Source organism: Carassius auratus, unplaced genomic scaffold, assembly GCF_003368295.1.
Source record: "Carassius auratus strain Wakin unplaced genomic scaffold, ASM336829v1 scaf_tig00003633, whole genome shotgun sequence".
Lineage (NCBI taxonomy): Eukaryota > Metazoa > Chordata > Actinopteri > Cypriniformes > Cyprinidae > Carassius > Carassius auratus.
This window is the reverse complement of record NW_020523535.1, coordinates 108,782-133,394: the sequence shown is the minus strand read 5'-3', so window position 1 is coordinate 133,394 and position 24,613 is coordinate 108,782. Positions and strand designations below refer to the sequence as shown.

At 37.9% G+C, this 24,613-nt stretch overlaps 2 protein-coding genes across 5 annotated transcripts in view; both read right to left on the bottom strand.

The window, feature by feature from the left end:
* Positions 1 to 2,251: 2,251 nt before the first annotated feature.
* LOC113070260 (sphingomyelin phosphodiesterase 2) lies at positions 2,252 to 13,571 on the bottom strand. The gene is made up of 11 exons (XM_026243484.1): positions 13,446 to 13,571; positions 13,138 to 13,312; positions 11,141 to 11,237; positions 10,432 to 10,508; positions 9,346 to 9,439; positions 7,964 to 8,053; positions 7,766 to 7,848; positions 7,547 to 7,679; positions 7,359 to 7,463; positions 3,421 to 3,583; positions 2,252 to 3,109 (listed from the first exon to the last, which is right to left on the bottom strand). The coding sequence occupies exons 2-11, from the start codon at positions 13,185 to 13,187 to the stop codon at positions 2,688 to 2,690; spliced, it is 1,314 nt and encodes a 437-aa protein (XP_026099269.1). The 5' UTR covers positions 13,188 to 13,312; positions 13,446 to 13,571; the 3' UTR covers positions 2,252 to 2,687.
* A 2,577-nt stretch (positions 13,572 to 16,148) lies between these two features.
* Positions 16,149 to 24,613, bottom strand: part of LOC113070258 (transcriptional enhancer factor TEF-5-like) — a 37,717-nt gene continuing 29,252 nt past the window's right edge. The window contains exons 4-13 of one of the 4 annotated variants that reach the window (XM_026243479.1): positions 24,271 to 24,333; positions 22,880 to 22,891; positions 21,061 to 21,189; positions 20,933 to 20,976; positions 20,793 to 20,857; positions 20,584 to 20,720; positions 19,186 to 19,359; positions 18,855 to 18,998; positions 18,598 to 18,750; positions 16,149 to 17,281 (exon numbers count right to left, since the gene is read on the bottom strand). In XM_026243479.1, coding sequence (XP_026099264.1) covers positions 17,168 to 17,281; positions 18,598 to 18,750; positions 18,855 to 18,998; positions 19,186 to 19,359; positions 20,584 to 20,720; positions 20,793 to 20,857; positions 20,933 to 20,976; positions 21,061 to 21,189; positions 22,880 to 22,891; positions 24,271 to 24,333 — 1,035 coding nt within the window. In that variant the 3' untranslated portion in view covers positions 16,149 to 17,167. Of the gene's footprint in view, positions 17,282 to 18,597; positions 18,751 to 18,854; positions 18,999 to 19,185; positions 19,360 to 20,583; positions 20,721 to 20,792; positions 20,858 to 20,932; positions 20,977 to 21,060; positions 21,190 to 22,879; positions 22,892 to 24,101; positions 24,165 to 24,270; positions 24,334 to 24,613 lie in introns of all 4 variants that reach the window. The other 3 variants (XM_026243478.1, XM_026243480.1, XM_026243482.1) reach the window with 3 other exon arrangements.

Here is a 24,613-nt window from a genome sequence, read left to right as displayed (position 1 = left end):
TAACGGCTCACACAGCTGCTGTGTTCTAGCTAGCGGCGTGGCCCGAGGTTTATCTTGTTGGATTAAATCCTGCCGTGGATATGCTTCAGGATTATACACAACGAAACGCAGCGACTTTTACGCATGCACTTCCCTTCCTGTTCGTCAGGGACTGTGCCCTCCACTAGAGAGTTCTGTTGGACTGCTAATGTACATCCAACCCTCTCACTGCAGTCCCCACGCTCTAACATTGACTGTCTCGCAGCAAAGGCACCTCGAGCATCATTGGATTGAGCTATCATTTGAGCGCCTCCTCAGACACGCTGCACAATCCAGCCTTCATTCCAGCCTGGATGATTGGCTGGTGTTAAGCACAATCGCAAACTCAAGCACACTCCCATCGGGATCTTGTGCAGAATCATCTAAACAGCCTGGGCTTATGCACAAATTTCTAGAAGAGTGTTTTAATTCCCTCTCAGCGGATAACCTTCTGTAATAAACTTGGACTCTCGTGCGATGACAGCAAGACTATCTCTCCCGCGCGCTCAGTCTCTCACACCATGCGTGCGTCACTTCAAAGTGGGTCGCACAGTGATGGTGAGATTGATGGTGACGGTGTGTTATGTCAATAGTTCGGCTGGGGATTTGTGCTTCCCGAGAGACTGTCAAGACAGACGTGTCTTTGACCGGTTGGGGAGCTGTTTGTCAAGGGCGCTCAGCTCATGGAGTATGGATGGCGACACAACGCAGTTGGCATATAAACAGGTTGGAATTACTGGCGTTTTTTCCAACTCTCCAGTATTTCTCGAAACTGCTGATCGGCCGTCATGTACTGCTCAGGTCAGACAACATAGCGGTTGTGTCGTATCTGTATCATCAAGGAGGATTACGCTCTTGCCCCTGGTGTGGAATTTGTAATTGGATCCGGTTTACTGCCCACTGGCTTCAGTACTGGAGTTCCTTCAAGACCGTTTCTCTGATGGAGTAACACCAGCCACTCTGAAAGATTACGTGGCAGCCATTTCAGCTAAACACGTATATATAGATGGTGCTTCAGTGGGCCGTCATCCGCTGGCCTCTCATTTTATAAAAGATGCGCGACAGCTGAGGCCTTTCCGCCCTGTGCGAGTTCCTTCATGGGATTTATCCATTGTGTTGCAAGGTTTATCAGGGCATCCGTTTGAGCCCTTTGAAACTATAACAGATAAAATCCTGACTTAAAGACAGTTTGTGTGTATGTAACCATGGTTCCCTGAATAGGGAACAAGATGCTGCGGTCCTGGCCGTTCCGTACCTTGATAGCATTTCTTCGGTTCATGAAATCTGAGCGAAATAGCGCACGGCACTCAGGTATACGATGCGTAAGCATGCTTAGGGCAAGCGCTATTTGGCCAATATAATTTGCGGGATGGTATAGGGCTTCAGACATTTGTCACACCGAGGGGTGTTCCCATATGGTGACGTCAACGCAGCATCTAGTTCCCTTTTCAGGGAAACGTGGTTACATACGTAACCGAGATGTTAAAGTCTGTGTGAACCGGAAGTTGCAAATGACTTTTCTCCAGTGTTGTGACGTATTTCCGAGAGAAACAGAATACTAAATGAGGAGAAATAGTGGGCGTGGCTTTATTTTCCAACTAGCACCTGATTGGATCTAGAAAAGTAGTTAATGACAGATATCCAAGTATAGGTCTCTGCAGGAAAGTAATGGGAGTTACCAGATTAGGGTGTTTTTACACCATGATACCTTATTGGCTGACGTCATGGTGATGTTAGGTTTAGGGTGGAGTTGGTGCATGGTTTAGAAACACCCATTAGTTTGAAAACACCCACAAGATGATAAATTCCCACTTTTGCTCTGAGACCTACATCTGACAATCTCACAAACCCCATTTCCTGTTCTGTCCAATTTTTGTGTGTGTGTGTGTGTGTGTGTGTGTGTGGATTGACTTGCATGGATGAATTGTTCACCATAAATATATATATATATATATAAGTTATGCTTATACGTACATATATATATACGTATATATATATATATATATATATATATATATGTACAGTATATATATATATGTATATATATATATATGTATATATATATATATATATGTATCTATATATATATATATATATATATATATATATATATATATACATTTCTTTATAAAAAAATTTTTTTTAATTTCACAATTTATGCTTTCAATAAAAAGAGCAAGAGCGCAACCTTGTGGAAAGGGAGGGAATTACCTAGAGTTAATATGAAAAAGGCTTCAGAATAGTGATTTATTTATTCACGATTATGATGAAATGACATTCAAACAGTGTTTATTAGTTACCTAAAATGTGGTCTAGTAATACTTCAACAAGAACCATTAAAAAAAAAGAAATTACTTAAGTATCTTTTGAGTTACACTAAAATATCAGCAAGCACACTGTTCAGAGTGTCTTTACAGGCATAGACAAGCACAGAATTAAATAACTTCCCTCAAGGAAATAAACAGGGCTTTCCATTCAAGCGTTGGAGAGTGGGGTTTTCAGTTTGTTAAAATGCAAAAGAGCAGCAGCTCTGTGATGATTAATCTGTCTATTCACTGAGCTGAGGTAGGTATAGCCTCATAGCACTGATCTCAGATCAGCTCTACGAGTTATATCCTAACAGCTATTATATAACACTGAGCTACAGTAACCTGATCCATGACCAGCTCTTACAGTTCAGACTTATTCCTCCCTTTAAAAGGACTCAGCGGCTGGAGCTCTGGAGAACCATCTGAGGACGGGGATCCAGAGAGCTGACACCTTGTCAGTTTAGTCTGGAGGTCATTAGAGGTCAGCATCATCTGGTCTTCAGTCTCTTTCAGGACTTTGATGTGTGTGGTGAAGAGCAGGTAGAGCAGAGCTCCAGAGACGAGCAGGCTCATGCACACGGCTCCCAGAAGCCCCAGTGTGCTGAAGGAGCAGGAGCAGGAGCAGGGCAGGAAGGCCAATGCCAGCGGCAGCAGCAGTAACAGCAGTGCGCTGAACATCAGATGCCTGGCTTTGTCCAGCAGGGCCTCGGTCTTACACAAACCTTCCTTCACCACCGCACACGCCTCTGCCACCACGTCCATCTGCTCTGACACAGCAAGCACTGGAGGAAGATAGATTATCATATTAAAAATGTCAACATTATTTCACAATATCACCGTTTTACTGTTTTTTTGATCAGCCTTGGTGAGCATAAGAACCATAAGAAAACATAACCCTAAACGTAACTATGATTATAATCAGAAATTAAATTATAATTTTATTAGAGCTAAAGAACTTTAAAGTTTCACATAACCCAAACCATACAGTATCACACTATCTTGTATGAACGATCATGAATGTGCATTACAGCAGGGTTTCCTCAGTTATACTGATGTGAACTTCTCGTCTGTGCTGTTCTAAGCAAGTCCTCACCGTCCTCAGCGTTGCTGTCACCAAGCTGTCTGCTGTCCTCTGAGCGCAGCAGGGCCAGTTTAGCAGTCAGAGCCTCGTGGTCAGAATAAGGGAAGGGTTTATCAGCCACTGGACCCTTGGTGGTGGAAAGAGACTCACACTTCATGCTCACTCTCTGAGAGCCCTGCACAAGGAAAAGAAGAGCACAAACACTAATGTTGAGTATGTCACATGGAAAAGAGCGGCATGAAAACTTGAGCAGTTTGTGGTCTCTTCAAAAATACTGTAAAAACAGTAATTCTCTGTTGTAATATATTATAAAATGTAATTTATTCAGCATCATTATTCCAGTCTTCATTGTCACATGATCCTTCAGAAATCATTTTGATTCGTATGCTGATTTGCTGCTCAAGAAACATATTCATATTATTAGCAACAGTTAAGCTGTGTATTTTTATTTTTTTTTTGAAAACCATAATACATTTAATTTCAGGATTCTTTGATGAATAGAGGGTTCAAAAGAAGAGTGTTCTTTCATAACATTATAAACATCTTTTCTGTCACTTTTGATCACTTTAATACGGTGACGCATTGCTGCCACACACACATTATTTTTTCCACTCACTTATGTCGTAACGAGATGTTATGTTGTTTTAACGTAATCTTAAAACATCTCGTTATTGTCATGCCTTCTGGTCTCTATTTCCCTCAGTCTACACGGAGCGGAGGGCGAAATATTTTAAATTAACCACCCTCCACCAAGAGGGCAATGAGGTTGGGTGCCATGGCACATTTGTTCTGGCCTTTGGTGGAGGGTATGGGATATAATGAGGCAGCCCTTAAGGACATTTTTAACACCAGTCTGAATGAACCGGTACCTCGCATGGAAATGGAACAAAATGGATGTGTTTGGGTTCTGGGAATTCATTTTCTACTTACAACATCGGTCTCCGTGGAATACCCCAGCCACACCTGTCTCTCCTGGTGGTATGGCTGATTCTAGATCGGGGTCTACAAACAGGAGGACCGCCAGCCCAGCGCCACTGCACAAGGTGGTCGCAAGTCCAGCGTCACAGCACAAGATGGCCACCAGCCCAGCACCACTTGAACAGTATGGTCGCCAGCCCAGTGCCAAAGCACAAGGTGGTCGCCAGCCAATCGCCACGGTGCAAGATGGCCGCCAACCCAGCACCACAGCACAAGGATGTCGCCAGCCCAGTGCCACAGCCAAAGTTGGCCTCCGGCCCAGCGCCACTGCACAGGATGTCTGCCAGCTCAGCGTCACGGAACAAGGTGGTCGTCAGCCCAACGCCACGGTGCAAGATGGCCGCCAGCCCAGCGCCACTGCCCAAGATGGCCGCCGGCCCAGCGCCACTGCCCAAGATGACCACCGGCCCAGCACCACTGCCCAAGATGGCTGCCGGTCCAGAGTCATAGCACAAGATGGCTGCTTGTCCAGCACCTCTGCACAGGATGACAGCCACAGTTGACCCTCCAGAGTTGAGTCAGGTTCCCGTTGACCTTAGAGTCGAGTTAGGTCACCGTTGACCCTTCAGAGTCAGGTCAGGTCACCGTTGACCCTCCAGAGTCAGGTCAGGTCCCCGTTGACCCTGCAGAGTCAGGGCTAGTCACTGTTGACCCTCCAGAGTCAGGGCTAATCACCGTTGACCCTCCAGAGTCAGGTCAGGTCACCGTTGACCCTCCAGAGTCAGGTCAGGTCACTGTTGACCCTGCAGAGTCAGGGCTAGTCACCATTGACCTTCCAGAGTCAGGGCTAGTCACCGTTGACCTTCCAGAGTCAGGTCAAGTCACCGTTGACAGTCCAGAGTCAGGGCTAGTCCTACCAGAGCCTCCCCACGTTTCTGCTGAACTACTAAAGCCTCTCCTTGTCTCGGCTGAACTACCAGAGCCTCTCCTCATTTCTGCGGAACTTCCAGAGCCTTGTCACGTCTCAGCCGAACTCTCTGAGCGCTTGACTGATCCTGTCATGGCCACGGAGGCCACCTTTGTTCATGTTCTCTGTTACAGACTTGCCTAACCAGAATTGCTCTACTGTTAATTTGATTCCACTGTGGTGGTCTTCTGCGCCGCCCGGGTGGGGTTCAGTCTCGACCGCATGAATTTGGTGGTCTTCTGCGCCCCCTGGGTGGGCTTCTGTCTCAACCCCAAGGATGTGGTGGTCTTCTGCGCCTCCCTGGTGGGCTTCTGTCTCGACCGCATGGATGTGGTGGTCTTCTACGCCGCCCTGGTGGGCTTCTGTCTCGACCGCACGAATGTGGTGGTCTTCTGCGCCGCCCTGGTGGGCTTCTGTCTCAACTGCATGGATGTGATGGTATTCTGCGCCACCTTGGTGGGCGTCTGTCTCGACCACATGGATGTGGTGGTATTCTGCGCCGCCCGGGAGGGCTTCTGTCTCGACCCCAAGGATGTGGTGGTCTTCTGCGCCTCCCTGGTGGGCTTCTGTCTCGACCGCATGGATGTGGTGGTCTTCTACGCCGCCCTGGTGGGCTTCTGTCTCGACCGCACGAATGTGGTGGTCTTCTGCGCCGCCCTGGTGGGCTTCTGTCTCAACTGCATGGATGTGATGGTATTCTGCGCCACCTTGGTGGGCGTCTGTCTCGACCACATGGATGTGGTGGTATTCTGCGCCGCCCGGGAGGGCTTCTGTCTCGACCACACGGAGGTGGTGGTCTTGTGCCTCGACTGCACGGATGTGGTGGTCTTCTGCGCTGCCCTGGTGGGCTTCTGTCTCGACCACACGGAGGTGGTGGTCTTCTGCCTCGACCGCACGGATGTGGTGGTCTTCTGCGCTGCCCTGGTGGGCTTCTGTCTCGACCGCACGGATGCGGTGGTCTTCTGCGCCGCCCTAGTTGGCTTCTGTTTCGACCGCAGGGCTCCATTTCCACCTTGCTCCTCTCTGGATTCCTGCCCCGTCGGTTCGGCCCTGGGACACTGAAAGTTATGTCCTTCCTGGACTTGTGTTTTGTTTTTATTTTTGCTACTCTTCTCTCTGTTTCCTTCTATGGACCTGTCCCTCCGTCCCTCCCCCGATCCTCCGCCGGTCCACCTCCCTCCTGGGCTCCTTGTTTTTGTTTTTCTCTCTGTTTCCCTCTATGGACCTGGCCCTCCGTCCCTCCCCCTGATCCTCCGCCGGTCCACCTCCCCCCTGGGTTCCTTGCTTTTGTTTTTCTCTCTGTTTCCCTCTATGGAACTGGCCCTCCGTCCCTCCCCCTGATTATCCGCCAGTCCACCTCCCTCCTGGACTACTTGTTTTTGTTTTCTGCACTTCTTGTCTCTATTTCCCCATTTTACCTGGTCCTCCGTCCCTCTCCCTGGTCCTCCGCCGCTCCACCTCCCTCCTGGTCTCTGTGTTCCTTGGTCTCTTCTAGGGTTCAGGTAGAGCATCTGGTAGCTGCTCCGTGGAGGAGGGTGTAATGTCACGCTGTCTGGTCTCTGTTTCCCTGAGTCTCCACTTGTGGTCTCACTTCCCCATAGGCACCTCACCGTAGGCACTACAATTCCCACAAAGCCTTGTCCCTTCATCACAGTAATTGCACTCCTGTTAATTGCACTTAGGTGTCTTCACTTGTTAGTCATTATCCTCCCTATATTAACCAGTCCTTTTCTGTTTGTCTGGATGGAGTCCTTTCTTTCCGTCACCCAGTTTCCTCGCATTCAGAGTTCCTCGTTTTCCGAGTTCCTGTTCCCGTCCCTGTTTGTTTATTTGTTGAATGGATTTATGGTTTTGACCCCTGCTTGTTGATTTCTGATTTGGATTACCCATTAAAACGGAAAGAAGGAAAAAAATATATATATGTGTGTGGCAGCAATGCGTCACCGTACTTTAATGCATCCTTGTTGAATAAAAGTATTAATTTCGTTAAAAAATAACTTACTGACCCCAAACTTTTGAATGTAGTATATATATAAATATAGAATTTCTTTCAAGATTATTTTACCTTCATGAGAATGTAGTCAATCCTGATGCCCTTCTCGAAAGGAATAAGGTCTTGCTTCTTTGAGAAGTGATTGTTTGCTATCAGCGTGTGTCCATCTTCACAGCCCTGCCGAGAGCAACACACCGAGACGATTCCGATAAAAACTGGACACGCAAACTGAATAAACATGTAACAGGAAGTATGCTCACATCAAAGGTGTCTGTTTCAGTGTAGCAGTCTCTGAGCCCCGTCTGGGATCTGAGGAGACGGTTTCCCAGGTCCTGAGGGTGCATGTTCAGATCCCCTCCCAGAACCACCAGATCTGCTCCGCAGGACGTGTGGCTAACCAAGGACACACAGTGTGAGTTTACGAAAAGCATGTGAACTCCTTTCTCTACAAGACACTTAGAAAACACACTTTCTCTTACCGCACAAACTGCAGTAGCTCCCACGACTGCACTGTTCTGTGGGGCAGGTATTCATCTTGAGCCCTGGAGTACTCTGCGTGTAACTGAGAGGAAATCAGTATCATTAATGAAGGTGCATCGTCTCCAGTGACTCATGAATAAACCCGAGTGAACATCAAGAACACACCTCGAGACCTATTTAAGCCAGATCAGACTTACATGAGTAACGTAGACATGCGCCTTTAATCCAAAAATGTCTACAATGACCAACCCAACTGCTTTCCCTCCAAACCAGTCACCATGGTGCAGCTGAGATGTACACACACACACACACACACATATAAAAGTGAATGCAATTCTTGCTGTGCTAAAACTTTGTTACATGAATCATTGTACCAAATGGGTGTAACGGTACGTGTATTCGTACCGGACCGTTTCGGTACAGGGCTTTCGGTATGGTGTACGTGTGTACCGAATTCAATATTTTGTTTGCGGAAAATAGGTACATTTTCGTGTTTCCAAACTAACATATTAAGTGGCGGAAGTCTTCATGTTCAGCGCAAATCCCACCCTGCACTGTAATCATAGTTATTTATTTATATTTTTCATTATATTTTATTAAATGATATTGGTTTGAGACTGAGAGTATTTTATTTAGAGGAGAACTTTGCAGCAGTATTGTATTTCTTATTCTTTTTTTTATTTTATATATATTTTATTAAAAAGTATTTAAAAAAGTGTAAACAAATAGTTAAAAAAAAAGTTTTTAGTAATAAACAACCTGCAGTTTAATGTTTGCATTTCTTTCCCTTACTGTACCGAAAATGAACCGAACCGTGACTTTAAAACCGAGGTATGTACCGAACTGTGATTTTTGCGTACCGTTACACCCCTATTGTACCCTCATTACAGAATGATCCACTAAAAAATCTAGTCCCATTATGTCCCTCGTGGACATACTTTTAAAAAGATCACTTATTACAGAATTAAATGCAGAATACATGCGAACTGAATGTAATGTTTTCAGACACTTAACCGCATGCTAATTTCAATTAAATTAAAATGTTTTACAGTTTAAATTCATATTACATGCAATTAGCTTAACTTTAAGTATAGGACTTATGTACATATTTATATATAATTTCATAATTACTTCTATTGTATGTTGGTTAAAGTATGGTTAAAGTGTAATGATGAATGTACTGTCATGCATTTATTATAAACTACAGTATATTTTAATGTCATTTCTATTGAAACGTAATGTCATATATTTAAATATATTTGTAATTAAACATTTGTAATAATGTGTAAAATTTTGCAATTTAGTACATTTGAAATGTATTAAATTTAAATGTAATACTGAATAACACAATACAATTAAAATTATACTTTATATGTGCTTAAGCGTGTTAGTCAGCACATCAAAATATGTGTACTTTAAAGCATTTCATTACACATTTTAATTTCATTTATATTAAATAATCTGTACTTTTTAAAAAAATATATACTTATAATATTTGAAGTACACTACAAATGCACATTCAATACAGTTACTAAAGGCAGATTGACCAATCAGAATTAAGTATGTGGAAATGATGTACCATATATGGGTAGCCGTTGAGAGAGTACTGGTGGAGCAGAGCGTCCTGGATCCTGTGTTTGGAGAACACAGCAAGCCCACTGCCAATGACTCTACTGTAAAAACACCACATACTATCAGATACTAGGACATACAGCTACAAAATAACATGTGCCTTTAAGTATCTCTTACTCTATAAACATGCCAGCAATCACAGCTACACTCATTTATCAAGACGGAAGACAAAAGCCTTGTGTTTGACTGAGGTTATTATCTATTTTGAGTAGCCCTAGAAAACCTACTTTCTTTTCTTTTGAACATATTGGTCATATAACATATTGTCATTTGTTTTGTGCAGATATAATAAAGGAATAGTTCACCCTGTAGAGCTTGTTTCTTCATCTAAACATATTTAGCATTACATCACTTGCTCACTATTGATGGATTTGTTTATTGCGTGCAGCTTTTCACGAGACATTAACTGATGGACTGGAGTGGTGTGGATTACTTGTGGATTATTGTGATGCTTTTATCAGCTGTTTGGACTCTCATTTTGATGGCACCCATTCACTGCAGAAGATCCATTGGTGAGCAAGTGATGTAATGATGCATTTCTCCAAATCTGATTCAGAAACAAACTAATATTGGATTTTACTTGGATCATAATGATAGGGATAGATATAAAGGTCACAGAGAAGACTCAGAATATGAGGTTTGGAACGACATGGGGGTAAGTGATTACAGACAAAATGTTTATTTTGGGGTGGAGTATCCCTTTAAATGTTGTTCTGTTCCGGACAGAATGCTTTACAATTTCTCCGTTTGTGTTTCCGTGGAAGAACAAAAAAAATCACACAGGTTTGGAAAGTCACAGGGGTGAGTACATGACGGCTGATTCTTCATTTTGTTTTTGGTGGACTATCCCTTTAAGTGGGGATTTTGTTTCCCGTCGTTTGACCAGGAATCTTTTTCTCTCTGGAATGTGTGAGAGCGTCTAGCCGTTTAATCGCTGATCAGAGGGTTTCAAAGTCTTTATTTTAAAAACCCAGTTGCTTTGAAGTACAAAGCAACATTCAAAGTCCCTCATGCAATGGAGAGTTGAACTGACCTCTTGAAATAGTGAGTGTAAGGATGAGAGGAGGACAGCTTTCTCTTCAGGAAAAGGAAATCTCTTTCACTCCACACCTAGAACATTGTTAAAGATACTAAGATCAGTAAAGATTAAGCTTGTGTGCGTTTCTAGCAAGCATTGAAAACTTATACAGACATTTAATTTAGTTTTTTCATGCATACCTGGTCTCCTACACTGTGGTCTAAGAGTAAGGATTTTTTTTTTTTAAGTATATTTTGGAGCTGAGTACATATAGAGAAACTACATTAAATTCAAAAACAGTCCATTATACTTTTGAAGAATTTGTTAATGTACATTTTTTCTTTTTAAGAAATCTCTTATAAAGGTTGCATTTTTTTTTTTTTTTTTTTAAATACAGTAAAAACTGTATTGTGGAATATTATTACGATTTAAAAGTTTTTTTTGTTTTTTTATTTAAATAGATTTTAAACTGCAGTTTATTCTTGTAACCTCAAAGCTGAATTTGAGCATTTATTTTATTTTATTTTACTTAAGCCAAAATTTTCAATAGTAGTGTATCATGGTTTCCATAAAAAAATATTAAGCAGAAGCACAAACACAAATCAGTCTTATTCATCCATCAGGGGAATGAAGCGAAATGAAGTGCTAAAGCCACAAGGGCACTGAATTAATCCAAAAAGACAGTCAGAGAATGCGGTGGTTAAAAGTGTACTGTAAAACCCACTTCCTGTAATAGAGCAACGTCGTGCTGCTCTCTGCCCAGTAATTCTCCGATCATCTCATACCGCTCCGTACAGAGCTGACTGAAGAATCGAATTCCCCTGAAAAACATGATACCATAGTCACTATTGTCTTACGGTCTACCTTACCCTCATACAAAGCCTAAAGAGCATGTATTGTGTACACATATGCAGTCATTATGCTCCATATAAACACAGCTGACTTCATCATTTCACAGCTCCATCACATGCATGCTTATGATTAAACTGCTGTGTCATCTAAATCTGGGGAAGTATTAAAAACCACATTTTCTGTCTCAGCTACAATCACAGTTTGCATTATTGCGTCTTCTGGAACATATTGCTGACAGTGCTGGCATCAGCAAAGCAGGAGGCCCTCACCACAAGTCATGTGACCGCTGAAGCTCTGTCTGCTCATGTGCTTCACACTTATTCAATGCAATTCAATTCAATTCAAGTTTATTTGTATAGCGCTTTTTACAATACAAATCGTTACAAAGCAACTTTACAGAAAATTATGTTTCTATAATATTTAGTAATTGTTTATAAGTGGTGACTGTCAGTCTGTGCACGTTTGACAGGATTTTTAGAAAAAATAATACAAGATGTAGTCAGCCAGATGATGAACATTATTAATATTATTGATAATTAATAATTATTATATGATGCATCACACTTGTATCAATATTTGTTAGTTATGTTTGATGATTCAGGGTTATACTTATGAAGACAGCAACTAACACAGACTTCTACAAAACAGATATACATTTATATAAATCAAATAATAGAGAACAATTTCTAGTAATAAAATATTTTGAAGCTGAGAAACTAGAAAAAAAAAACATTACAGTGTACAGTGAAAGAGATGTACAGTTGATAAACCAAGGTATATATATATATATATATATATATATATATATATATATATATATACATATATAAAATGAAAAAATAATTCATACAATAAACATTAACTGAAATAGGCTAACCTAAAAAGTTATTTGCCAATGCATAATTTTTCACTTTTATGTACTGTCACTTGATGTCCAAAAATAACTGAAAGTGAAAAGTGAAATAAAAATGTGTATACAATAAAAACTGTATATATATATATATATATATATATATATATATATATATATATATATATATATATATATATATATATATACTGTATGTATATATATATATATATATATACTGTATGTATATATATATATATATATATATATATATATATATATATATATATATATATATATATATGTGTGTGTGTGTGTGTGTGTGTGTGTAAAGAAAAAAAAATGAATAAAAACTCACAAAGAATGAAAAATAAAATGGGAAAATTGAAAGAAAGAAAAAAATCTATCTATCTATCTATCTATCTATCTATCTATCTATCTATCTATCTATATCTATATATATATATATATATATATATATATATATATATATATATATATATATATATATATATATATATATAAACTAATTCATATTATAATTATAAATAAAATAAAAAATACACTACATATTAAAAATTACTATAAGACTTTATCTAAAGCATCCAAAAATGTATAAATTTATATATAGAATGCTAATATTATAAATATAAATAAAATAAAAAAATAAACACTACATATTAATAATTTATATAAGACTGTATATAAAGCATCCAAACATTTATTAATTTATATATAGAACGAATTTTTTTTCTAACATATTAAATTTATAATTTACACTTCTAGGTGTTTTATTTTGCTAAAGCTTTCAGCTGCATGGGTGGAAAAAAATATCTAAACAAATTACTAGATTAGGCTAATTACTATTTACTGTGCAGCAAACTCATTAAATATTGATAAATAACTCCATGCATAATTAACTCAGTAAATAAATGCAACGAGCTACATTTCTATCTCACACAAAGCACCGAGCATCGTCCCGGAGCGCGTCTTTGGCGCAGAAGCATCAGTGAGCTCACCAGCAGTTGAGAGAGAAGATGCGCAGTGTGTCGGGCCGCTCTGCTGGCATGATGCCGCGCTGCTCGGGCTTCAGTCCGTCCCACCGGCCGGCCGTCAGCGGAGAGCGCTTTAAACCCGCTCAGTCCGGAGGCGGAGCTCCACACTAATCCACCGAGCAGCCAAACTCAGTGACATCTGAAACCCATTCGTTAAAACTATTCACACCGACTGTCAGATTTTATTGTGATCTATAGTATCTCTTAGTTAAGCAAAATAGGTTCAAGCGTAGGCTACTTTAAATTCTTGAGTCTTGTAAATAATAGCCTACCTGCATGCGCCCGGAGCTCAGATCGATGCTCCGCCCTCTTTCTGAGCTCCTGACTGATCGATAACCATCACTGTCCCGTCAAATGACCTCAAATGTATCCAGTGCATCATCCAGCACAGTGCAGCTCATGCGCTACTGGATAGAAACACCCGCGTGCATTATGGGTAGTGTAGTTGGCCTATTTAATGCAACATTTGCCCCAGGTACTGCAGAAACTGCAGTGAATACAGTAAATGTTACTTACAATTAATAGGATAATTAATAATCCTAATCAGAAATTATTTCATTATACAGTGTATTAATTCATTTGAGGGGTTATTTAAAGAGCTTTAAATGCAGTACTCTTTCAGTGTTAGTATTCTTAGAAGGTTTTCATTAATATGCTCTAGTCAAGCTCAGTCACTTTAACATCATTAATTAAAACTTGAACAAACAGTGTGGCAGTTAAAGGGGAGATTAAGTTAGGCATTAGCCTACTAAGGAATTTATTAAACTAAATTCATCAGTTCCAGTGATGATGCTAATTGACATATGCTTTTATGCTTATTGATTCTTTTTATCAACATTTTTTTTTCCTGGAAAATGGCATGATTAAGGAAATTTGATGAGGACAGAGGAAAAACCTATAAACTGATCACAGTTTTAACCAATAATGCTCTTTAATTTACAGCGCAGACTGAATGTAGCTGTTGCATGCAATAGGCAGAGTCTGGTTCCTCACTAAAGCTAAGCAGAGAAGAGCATGGTTGATACACGGCTGTTGTGGACAACTAGCTTGCCGCTGGAGCTAGTTTATGTCCGGGAGCTCATTCCCTGATTTGTATGGGTGCAAAAGTCTTGGTATAACGAACTGGATTTCAAAAAGTAAAAAGAAACAACCTTTTGTTGAAGCGATAGACTGGCACCTGTAAAAAGGAGCATTGTTCGCATGCAGCATTAAAATAGACTCTATGTGCATTTAATTGTTACGCTGCAAAAACTGGTAACCTGTAATCATTACCTCGAAGAGCAATTTTATCCATAAAAAAATTGTGTTGCTATAAATTAATGTATTTGGGTTGATGTATGATGCTCAATAATCATTTATTTTATTGGAAAAAACAAACAAACAAAAAAAATATTAATTTAAATGTTATACCATTTTTTTTTCATTGCACTTTATATTAATAAATTCAGTTAAATGTGACCCTATACAGTCACAGCTGTTGTCTAGTATCTATTAATTATCATAATTATATTATGACATTATAATGTTATATTTTATTTATTATTTTGGTATACTCTATAACAACAACAAAAGCAATTTGGATGTTTTTTGCTTCCAGGGCTTGGAAGTCACTTTAATGGGCAAAAACATGAAAATGAAGATGTTACAACCCTTATTTCATATTAACCAGAACAATATGATACTGGAACAACAAAACAACAAAATAATAATAAAGATGAAAAAAAAAGAATGGACATTAAAACCTTTCTCCTGTAACATTCTTAAAATATACACAAAACTATTTAAAGAATTTCAAAATTAATTTCTATTTGTCTCTCACACACACACACAGGTGCACAAATACACACAAACACACTCACACTGAAGCATGGTTTTTCTTTCCAAATGTCACAGAAGACCTGAAGCACAAAATAAGGCAAGACTGGGATGATGTTCACATTCGATTCTTTGGTTAAGATATTACAGATTAGTTTAGAAACTTTCACACACACACACACACACACACACACACACACACACACAAATTCCAAAAGGAGATCGTACAACAAAATAAACAGTCCTCAGTTGTTTATGCAACATCAACATGTGCTTTCCATAATGTACCAATACATGATGTCATAAATAATCAGATTGCCACTGACTATGTCTGACATTTAAAATCATATGTATCCATTGCAGGTGACTGTGGGTTAAAACACCAGGATGGATGTCATGTGTGGAAGCACAAATGTAAATACAAGTGTAATGAATCCATGAGCCCACATACTGTATACACTAACATGAAAAACCTAGAGCGTTTCTACATTACTGAAAGAACCTGAGAAAACCTGGATGGGAATAGCCCAGGTCTTATTGCACATTTCACTATGGAATTAACGGTTAATTTCTTCGTTTGACCAATGGCACACCTCACAAAAATAGAGAGTACGACTGAAATATTGAAGTTTTACATCCAAATGTAATGTTTATTTTTTTCTTTCTTTGTTTGTTTTATTAGGAAAGTACTCAAGCACCTAGTTGGGTGTAATTGCACTGGTGATGATGTTATTAGCATGTAGTTCATAGATTAAAAACACCTAGTGTTACTGTACATACTGAGATTTGTTTCGTCCCGCTGTAACCCCTTTATGCAACAGCAGATTTGCCCTCTCTGATTTAAACCGTGTCAGGTGATCTACTGATTCTCCTGCTCTCTTGTCAGTATGGCCAAGGTAGACACAGAAGTGATAAGGCACTCAAACTGAGGGCAATCCAGTAAAAGCATGCATAATCACAATAAAATGTATGGCAAAATGGTTTTAAATAAAAACTCTGCTTTAAAAAAGCACTTTGCATATTGGTGGAAGCCTGTTTCCACCACAGAATAAAAATAAATAAAAGCTAATTGTGACTTTTTATTTCATAGTTCTGATCTCACAATAAAGAGTTTATATTTCACAAGTCTGACCTTTTTTCTTAGAATTCAGAGTTCTGAGTTTTTTTTTTTTACGCTATGGAAAAAAAATAAAATAAAAAGGTATTTGCCACTTTTATATCACAATTCTGGCTTTTTGGAGTTTAAAGCTCACAATTTAGACTTTGAGGGAAAAAAAAGTCAAGAATTATGAGAATAAACAATTAGCATTTTCAAGTTTACTTCTCTCAGTTCTGACTTTAGATCTTACAATTCTGAATTTTTTTCCTCAGAATTCCGAGTTTACATTTCACAATTCTGTTTTTTTTTTTTTTTTTTGTTTTTTTTGCGGAATATAAAACAATTAAAAAAAAAAAATTTTTATTCTCTTGCGGAAACAGGCTTCCATACATATCCATGTAACACCAGGAGGTAGAAATAGCTCACACATTTGCATTTTCCAAAACAGAAAATCAAGCTGAGTCAAGAGTAAAACTTGCAAAAGTGTGTGACATTCGTGAAAAAAAACACGAACCCTAAACTTTTTATGCAACTTGCTCTTACCATCACAAACATTCAGTGTCTCTTTCCTACACAAAACCGTTTTTATTTTCATCGTTCTGAGAACAATCTGAGCCCGCAGTCTGTCAAGGGTCAGAGGTAGCAAGCCGCTGTGTCTAAACGAAAGACAAACATACACCATCACAACATTTCTGATAGAGAAAGACTCGTATCCACCAGAATTCCTTTCCTGTTCGCTTATTATTGGCTTTAAAAAGACCTTTGTGCCTTCAGAGTCTAGTACCATAAACATGACAAGCATCAGAATCAGAGTTCACCCACCACAGACATTCAAGACCTCTCTCTACCCCACAAAACAGTAAGAAACAGAATTATCCCTGAAAGTGCATTTCCTTTGCTTTTAAGGAACACGACTAAATATACAACAAAACCTAGTGCAGAGGATCCCGGTCTGTGTTTTGCCCATGATTGTGTTTGTGATCTTCAGGTCTGTCTAGTTTTCTTTTCCTCACTTTGTTCGTAAGTGTTCGTAAGCACTGGACGAACGGCATCTGGAGGGCTTTTTGGCTCAAGGGTCATTCAGTCCTTGACGAGTCTGTAAACGTGATACTGTGCTCCGTGGTGACTTGTAGACACCTCAAACACGAACGCAATGCATAGCAAAGTCTCTTGTGTGTCTCTGTTTGTGACAACCTGAGGAAGAGAAAAGCACATCAGGGAACAGTGTAATAAAACAGTAGACTGAAGCTTCAAATAAAGCATGGCATAGCACAGCAGACAGTTATGTTGGATGAGCACAATGACTTTTTAGTAAGATTTTTAGTAAACATAATAATTACTTTTACATCGTAAACTATTTAAACTATTTAAACGGTTTAAAAACGTAATTTACAAGTACGTTTTAATTTATCCTATAGTCTTTTAAATTACACAAACATCAATATATAAATATATTTAATGCATTTACTGTTTAAAAAAAAAATAAAAATAATGCACCCTTGTTGAATAAAAGTAATAATTTCTTAACCCTCATAATACATTCAGGTCCATTTTGGTCCAAAAAAAATAAAATAAAAAATTATATATATATATATATATATATATATATATATATATATATATATATATATATATATATATATATATATATATATATATATATATATATATATATGCTTTGTAAAATCTTTTTTTTCCTCTGATTTTTTTACAATTATGTTTAAGAGACGTAGCCATTTAAAAAAAATATTAATGATAAAAACATAAATGGGACCCGGGTATGTAAGGAGGATTATTAGCTGCCAAATTATTATTATTATTTTTTACTTTTTAAAGTTAAATTAAAATCCCCAAAAAATGTCTATGTTATTGCCCCCCATCCACCCCTAAAAAATACAAATAAAAAATACTTATATTTATATTTACTAATATTTATGTTGTTTTGTAGAAATAAAAATGTAGGTTTAAAAAAAACAATTGGACTGTTTATTATTATTATTTATTTTATTTTATTTTTTAGCAATTATGAGTTATAAATTCAAATGAATTTACAAAAGGGTTAATACTGTTAGTTCTTAGATTACGTTCATAGAAATTTCATTCAATTATTTATTTAAATTAAATAATTTATCAAAGACTTCTCATCATTATTGAAATATATCTCATTACATTTTTTTTCTTTTGGTGTGGTTCCTATGTAATTTTAAGGTTCAAAGGATTTGTAATTTTATTTTAATCAATCAAAAACCAAAGTTAATGCAGTAATAACATGGTAACATTGCAAACTTTAATCAGAAGTTGCTGATCAGATATATTATGGTTTTAGCATTTTAAGATATGACTATTTTATAATTCAATGATTCTTCAGGTCTGTGAATGTGAAAATTTCATTCAGGTTTTGAATGCATTAGGAGGGGTAAAAAAATCTTACTGATCCCAAACTTTTTATAGTGTGTCAAAACACACACACACACGCACACACGCACACACACACACACACACAGGATTACCTGCAGTATAGTGAAGTTCTCCAGGACACTGTTCATCATGTATTTCTCTGGCAGGTGCTTGAGTTTATGGATGAAGTTGATCATGTATTCACACATGGGTGAGCGATGGATCCGGTAAACGTACCTCCCGCCCTCCACACGCGCATACTCCGTCTAGGGGTCAAAAAGTCCAAGAAACCACTGTTGTCAGTACAGACCATCTACAGTAGATGACAAAAACACCGCTGTGAATAGTTATGAACGAACAGTGACCTCACCTCGACTTTCTCTACCACCTGCTTCCCAAAAGAACAGACTTTAGTGGAGACAGTGATGGTCATGTTTTCAGCGCTGCTGTACTGACTGCTGACCCCATAGAACGAGCCTGCGCCATCCTGAACATTACTGCTGTTCAGATCAGCCTGAAACACATTACAGACCAGAATCTGTTTCAAGATCTCTCACACAGACCAACTTAGTGGAGACCTTGACTAACTTTCATTTTTATGGGGCCTTTGTGAAGTGATTGAAATTTGCAAACACATAACATTTACCGGGCTTTCAGGGCAAGACTTTGTTTTAGATCAACATGCATTAGTAAAAACCCACCCAGAATTTGACCAGAAAGAAGGCGTTCTGAGGGCCCTTCTCAAACAGCTCCTTCAGGCCTCCCTTCTTCTCTGGGAACTTGTCGTAGATCTGACGGACGTCCACGGCCTCCAGGAGAGGGTCTGTGTATGAGGGGTTCGTCTGGGCGATGTGGACAAACAGGTGCTTGCTGTACTGTGGGTTAACAGGGGAAGAGGTCACCTTTATCGCACTTTCTAAACAAATGCATGAAACGTCACCATTCCTGAAAATTGATATGTTTGTTTTCGTCTGTGACAGTATTGCTGTTGTTGGCTAAAACTGTTGAAAATCATTTTCAGTAACCGGAAGTAGAAATACAAAATGAAATATAATAAACTAGATTAAAAAACGTAAAGTGAAACTTCAGTGGAAATTAGAAATGTTGCTCTGGCAGCTAATTAAATAAGTACTAAATCTACTGAAAAAAAAACAAAAACAAAAACGCTAAACTGAACCATTTAAAAAGCAAAACCTCAAGTAAACGACCACATAAAGCACATAAATAAACTAAAATCAAAATATAAAAACATGAAAATATAAAATGTTAAAGCTAAAATATTCATAAATTCTATAAAAGTACATAAACTAGACAGATAAGGTTTGCAGATAAACTTTAATGTTGTCTTAAGCCTTTTCTGAAAGTTACAGGATGTTTCTAGCATATTTTTTTTTCACCATGTTGCTAGCGTGATTTAGGTTGTTGCTAAGATGTTTACAGTATGTTATAGTATGTACAGTATGTTTTTCGCACACTAGTCCCTTATGGAAATTAACTATGGTTTTACTACAAGTTAAACCAAAAACAATAACAATGGTAACAAAAATATATTTAAAATAAACTATGGTTTTAGCATATTTCTAGCATGTTTTAGCATTCTTGTAACGCTTGTAAAGATACATTTGACTTTTGCAGACACCTCAACACATCTGCCATCTTGGAACATGATGTTGTATGTTACCCGCACTAACAAACTCAATGTGTAATGTATCTATATGAAGAATTATACATAAATGATAAATCCTGTGAATATCTGTGTTTGATTGTTGAAGGAAACTCTCTCTTTCTGTCTATATATATATATATATATACATATAGCTATAGCATGCTAGCAACATGCTAGTGTTTGTGTGTGTGTATGTGATTTAACAGATTTATAGCATTTATTAGCATGTTGTTAGCATGCTGCTATCATGCTTTAAAGAAACCATCCTGGCAAACACTTAGCAATGCTCTAGAAACTGCCCAGAACACCTTAACTACTAAAAATAACATGCCAAAAACCTCCCAGAACAACGTAGAAACCACATTGCACCTTAACACTTTAGCATTAGCATAATGCTAACACATCTAATCTTCTCAGCAGAAGTGTGACTCACAGTGTCAGGGTCTCTCTGGAGCTCCATGAAGGCTGAGTACTCCAGCATGCGGAGTTTAGAGGAGGCAATGGTCCGGTCCTGCCACACAGGCATGGCAGAGGCGCTCGGGGGGTGCGGGGTGGGTAACTGCTCATAGCCTGTCAGGGAAACATGCTTGTTTTAGGCCGGGTCTGAGTTCACTATTGAAATAACCCTAGAACTGCTCTCACTTGATATGGGTGTAGGCAGTGGAGGCTGAAGGGTGGAGTACGGACTCGGTGCAAAGGGTTTGATGCTAGAAAAACACAGAGACAGATCAGCAGGATCTCACAAGAACACTGAGATCAGATCAGATGTCAGAAATACTCACTCCTGAGAAGGTCCAGGCTGTCCTGGGATGGGGCCGGGCCAAAACTAGACAACAAAACAGGACAATGTGAGTTTGAAGGTGATGTTAGAGAACTGGTCAAAAGAAGGGGACTTAAGCTCCGAACTAACCCGGGCTGGAGGGGGGTAGGGGTGCTGAGGAAGAGGAGGCAGCTGACTCTTCATCACACTGGCAGAAACGATCTGAGCGGAGGAGAGAGCGGCCATGTTCTGCAGGGCTTTGTCTTTGGAAGCCTGATCCTGAGAAAGACACCAGAAGAGCTCATTAGATGCACAAACTCGGATTGAAAGAAACTTCAGACCTTTCCTAATATCTCAGATGAATTTCTCTAATGGAATTTTTTAAATAATAATTAGTTTAAATAATATCAGTTATGGTTCCAAATATTTTCATTAATAATAATAATAATAATAATAATAATAATAATAATAATAATAACACATAATAAATATTATTAATAGCATACTTTTATATATGTAATATGCAATTGTTATGAAAAACAGACTAGATATGCAGACTACAATCCAAAAGTTTAAGGATCAGTAAAGTTCCTGTTCCTTTATTTATTTATTCTATTAATATTGATAACAGTAAAGATTTTGACATTGATATAAAAAAAGATTAATAAAAAATGTATAACAGTTTCCGCAAAAAAATAAAATAAAAATTAACAATTCAACAATAACACTAAATAATTAAATAATAAAAATATAACAATTAATAAAACATTCATGTGACACTGAAGACTGGAGGAATTCAGCTTTGCATCACAGAAATAGATTACAAAAATTATATTCAAATATAAAATATTATTTGTAACAACATTTTTTAAATATTACTGTTTTTTTTTACTTTATATTTGATCAAATAAATGCAGTCTTCTTTCGAAAACAAAAACAAAATCTTACTGATCCCAAATTTGTGACTAATAGTGCAATTTTAGAGCAGTATATGCATGCTAAACTGAATGGTTTAGATAAACATGCAAAATCATGCTACAAAGGGCACAAATGATACGTGATGCATGCTATTGTGCTTGCAGCCACTCAAACAAAACACGGTATTACACAGAAAGCCTGAACAGCATGCACATTCCATGTTTAAAATTTAGTATACAAAGTGACAGTTATTATAGAACAGACTAGGGCTGCACAATTAATCGAATTTGTAATCGCAATTACAATTACAGATGACACAATTATGTAATCGTTTAAAGGCACAATTACACACAAAAAAAAAGTTCACTTACATCATTCTGTGTGCATAAGATATGTTGTTGTTCTCTCTACAGATTATCTTAAACTGTTTTTTTTCCCAATTGTTTGAATTTCTTTGTTTTAATATAACATAATACCATGCATATATTTACTTTGGTTTGGTTTCTCAGAAAAAATAAATAAATAAAATAATAATAATAATTATATATATATATATATATGATTTTTGAGGCTGGTTTATTTTGATATAACAATATGGCATGCAGTGGCTTCAAACAATGGCATAAAGCTGTTAAAAAAATTATTAAATCTAAATTGTGCTAATCGTAATATATAATCGCAATTACAATTTCAAGGGAATAATCGACAATTATGAGTTTTGTCATAATCGTGCAGCCCTAGAACAGACTAACAAAAGAACACTGATATAATACCATCTTACAATTATTATATTGATTTAATGACAACGAATAAAACACTTTCAAAATACTTTGTTCCGAATTTGCAGTGTTCCAAGTTTGCAGCTATGACAAACAAATATATAATGCAAAACTGAAACAGAGAATAGCAGTAGTGGTTGCTAAATTCATCCAAACTGTGAGACGGGTGACACTGGCAGCCAAAGCTCTGAACCGCGCAAACTGAAGCACAAATCAGTGAACGCTGAGCGTCTGCGGGTGCGATAAAGCAGACTACAAAACACTTCACTTACCAAGTTCATGGCCTAAAATTGAAGGGAAGAGAAACTGTTAAAAGTGCTGATGAGACAAATTGATCAGATGACACACTGATCAAATGACTCTGAGAAGCACAGCTGGACCGAGAGCTCAGGGTTTTCTCTTAGTAAAAGTAAAAAAAAAGTAAACCAGTGACCTCCTTATAAGACCAATCATAGTTCTCCATTACACATTAAGGAAGTCATGTGTTTACTTCCTCACCAGACTCCGCTCACAAATCTATCTATCTATCTATCTATCTATCTATCTATCTATCTATCTATCTATCTATCTATCTATCTATCTATCTATCTATCTATCTATCTATCTATCTATCTATCTATCTATCTGTCTATCTATCTATCTATCTATCTGTCTGTCTGTTGTTCAGACATTATAGAGTGGCTAGAAAATAAATAAAAAAAGGAAGAAATAAAGAAGGAAAGAAATTACTGATTGTAAAAATGTACTTACATATAAACATTCTGGACATTACAGAATAAATAAATTAATTAATTAATGGTTAGTCGGGGGAAATGACTGAAAATTATATTTATTATTACTATTAGAATCTGAACACAAATTTGAATGATACAGTTATCATCTCCTTAAATTAATGAATAAAGGAATAAACATGCAAACAATAAATAAATAGTTAGTGAGGGAAAAATAATTAAAGAAAAAACAAGACAACAACCAGGTAGTTTTCTGTTTTTTAGGTGAAAAAAATAAATGAAAAATACTCACAATTGAGAATTGATTAATGCATGAAGAAGTGATTAATCAAAACAATATTTTTGTACTTCTACACCAAATTTAAATAGCACAGCGTTTCACTAAAGTGAACACAGAAAGATGTAAAGATGAGTACAGGTTTGAGTTATGGAGTTCAAGATAAGTTAGAGTTGGATAAATAAATCAATCATTAACTAAACAAATAAATAGTTTAGTCAGACACACACATTCCTTTTCGTGTAGACACAACAGAAAGCAATGCAATATTCAATCGGCAGAGGGCAACATTACTTTACAAGCATGCTGCTCAGTTCCCTCACAATGTGTTTCAATGAATGCCTGTACAACACACACATTGTGGAACATGTAAGCTAAAAACATCACAAGTCATGATGACATTTAGAGTGTGCCACAGATAGGAAGCGTTGGTGAGATTAGGAAAAGCTCAGGGCAGAGCAGAGCAGACTGCAGTGAGCCGCATACCTTCAGCTTAGACTGAATCTCGCGAGACTTTCTCCGCGCAAGAACCTGCAGATGGCTAGACACCTGCAGGAAGGAAGTCAGAGGAGGGAGGAAGGAAGGAAGGGAGAAAAGAAAAGAAAAGAGAAGAGAGACATTGAAAAAAAGCCACTAGGTGGCAGCACAGCCATACCTTGATGCCTGCTTGATATTCCCGCATTTTCTTCCTGGCTAACACCTGTATGTGACTAGACACCTGAGGCAAAACAGGGCCACACACATTTGATATCATCCAACACATGTGTATATATAACATAACAAATCTGTCAAAATGACCAAGTGACCAATAAACCTGACTTTTTAATTACAGCATTTCTGTTTCAGTGATCACAGGAAAACAGCACATTTGCACTGCTTCATAATTTGCAGAGAACAGATATATTAGACGTCTACTACATACATAGGCAAATTATCTGTTAATAACACAGATCTGACACTTGTGGTGATAATTTTATATTTATAGTGTAATATTGAAG

Bases quoted from the DNA above. Each gene is read 5' to 3' on its own strand.
- LOC113070260 (XM_026243484.1), bottom strand. From the start codon at position 13,187: ATGCCAGCAGAGCGGCCCGACACACTGCGCATCTTCTCTCTCAACTGC. The intron at 8,054-9,345 runs GTACATCATTTC...TGTACATCTCAG, and splicing joins TCAACGGCTACCCATATATG to CTGCACCATGGTGACTGGTT. The intron at 3,584-7,358 runs GTAAAATAATCT...TTCCTTGTGCAG, and splicing joins TTGACTACATTCTCATGAAG to GGCTCTCAGAGAGTGAGCAT.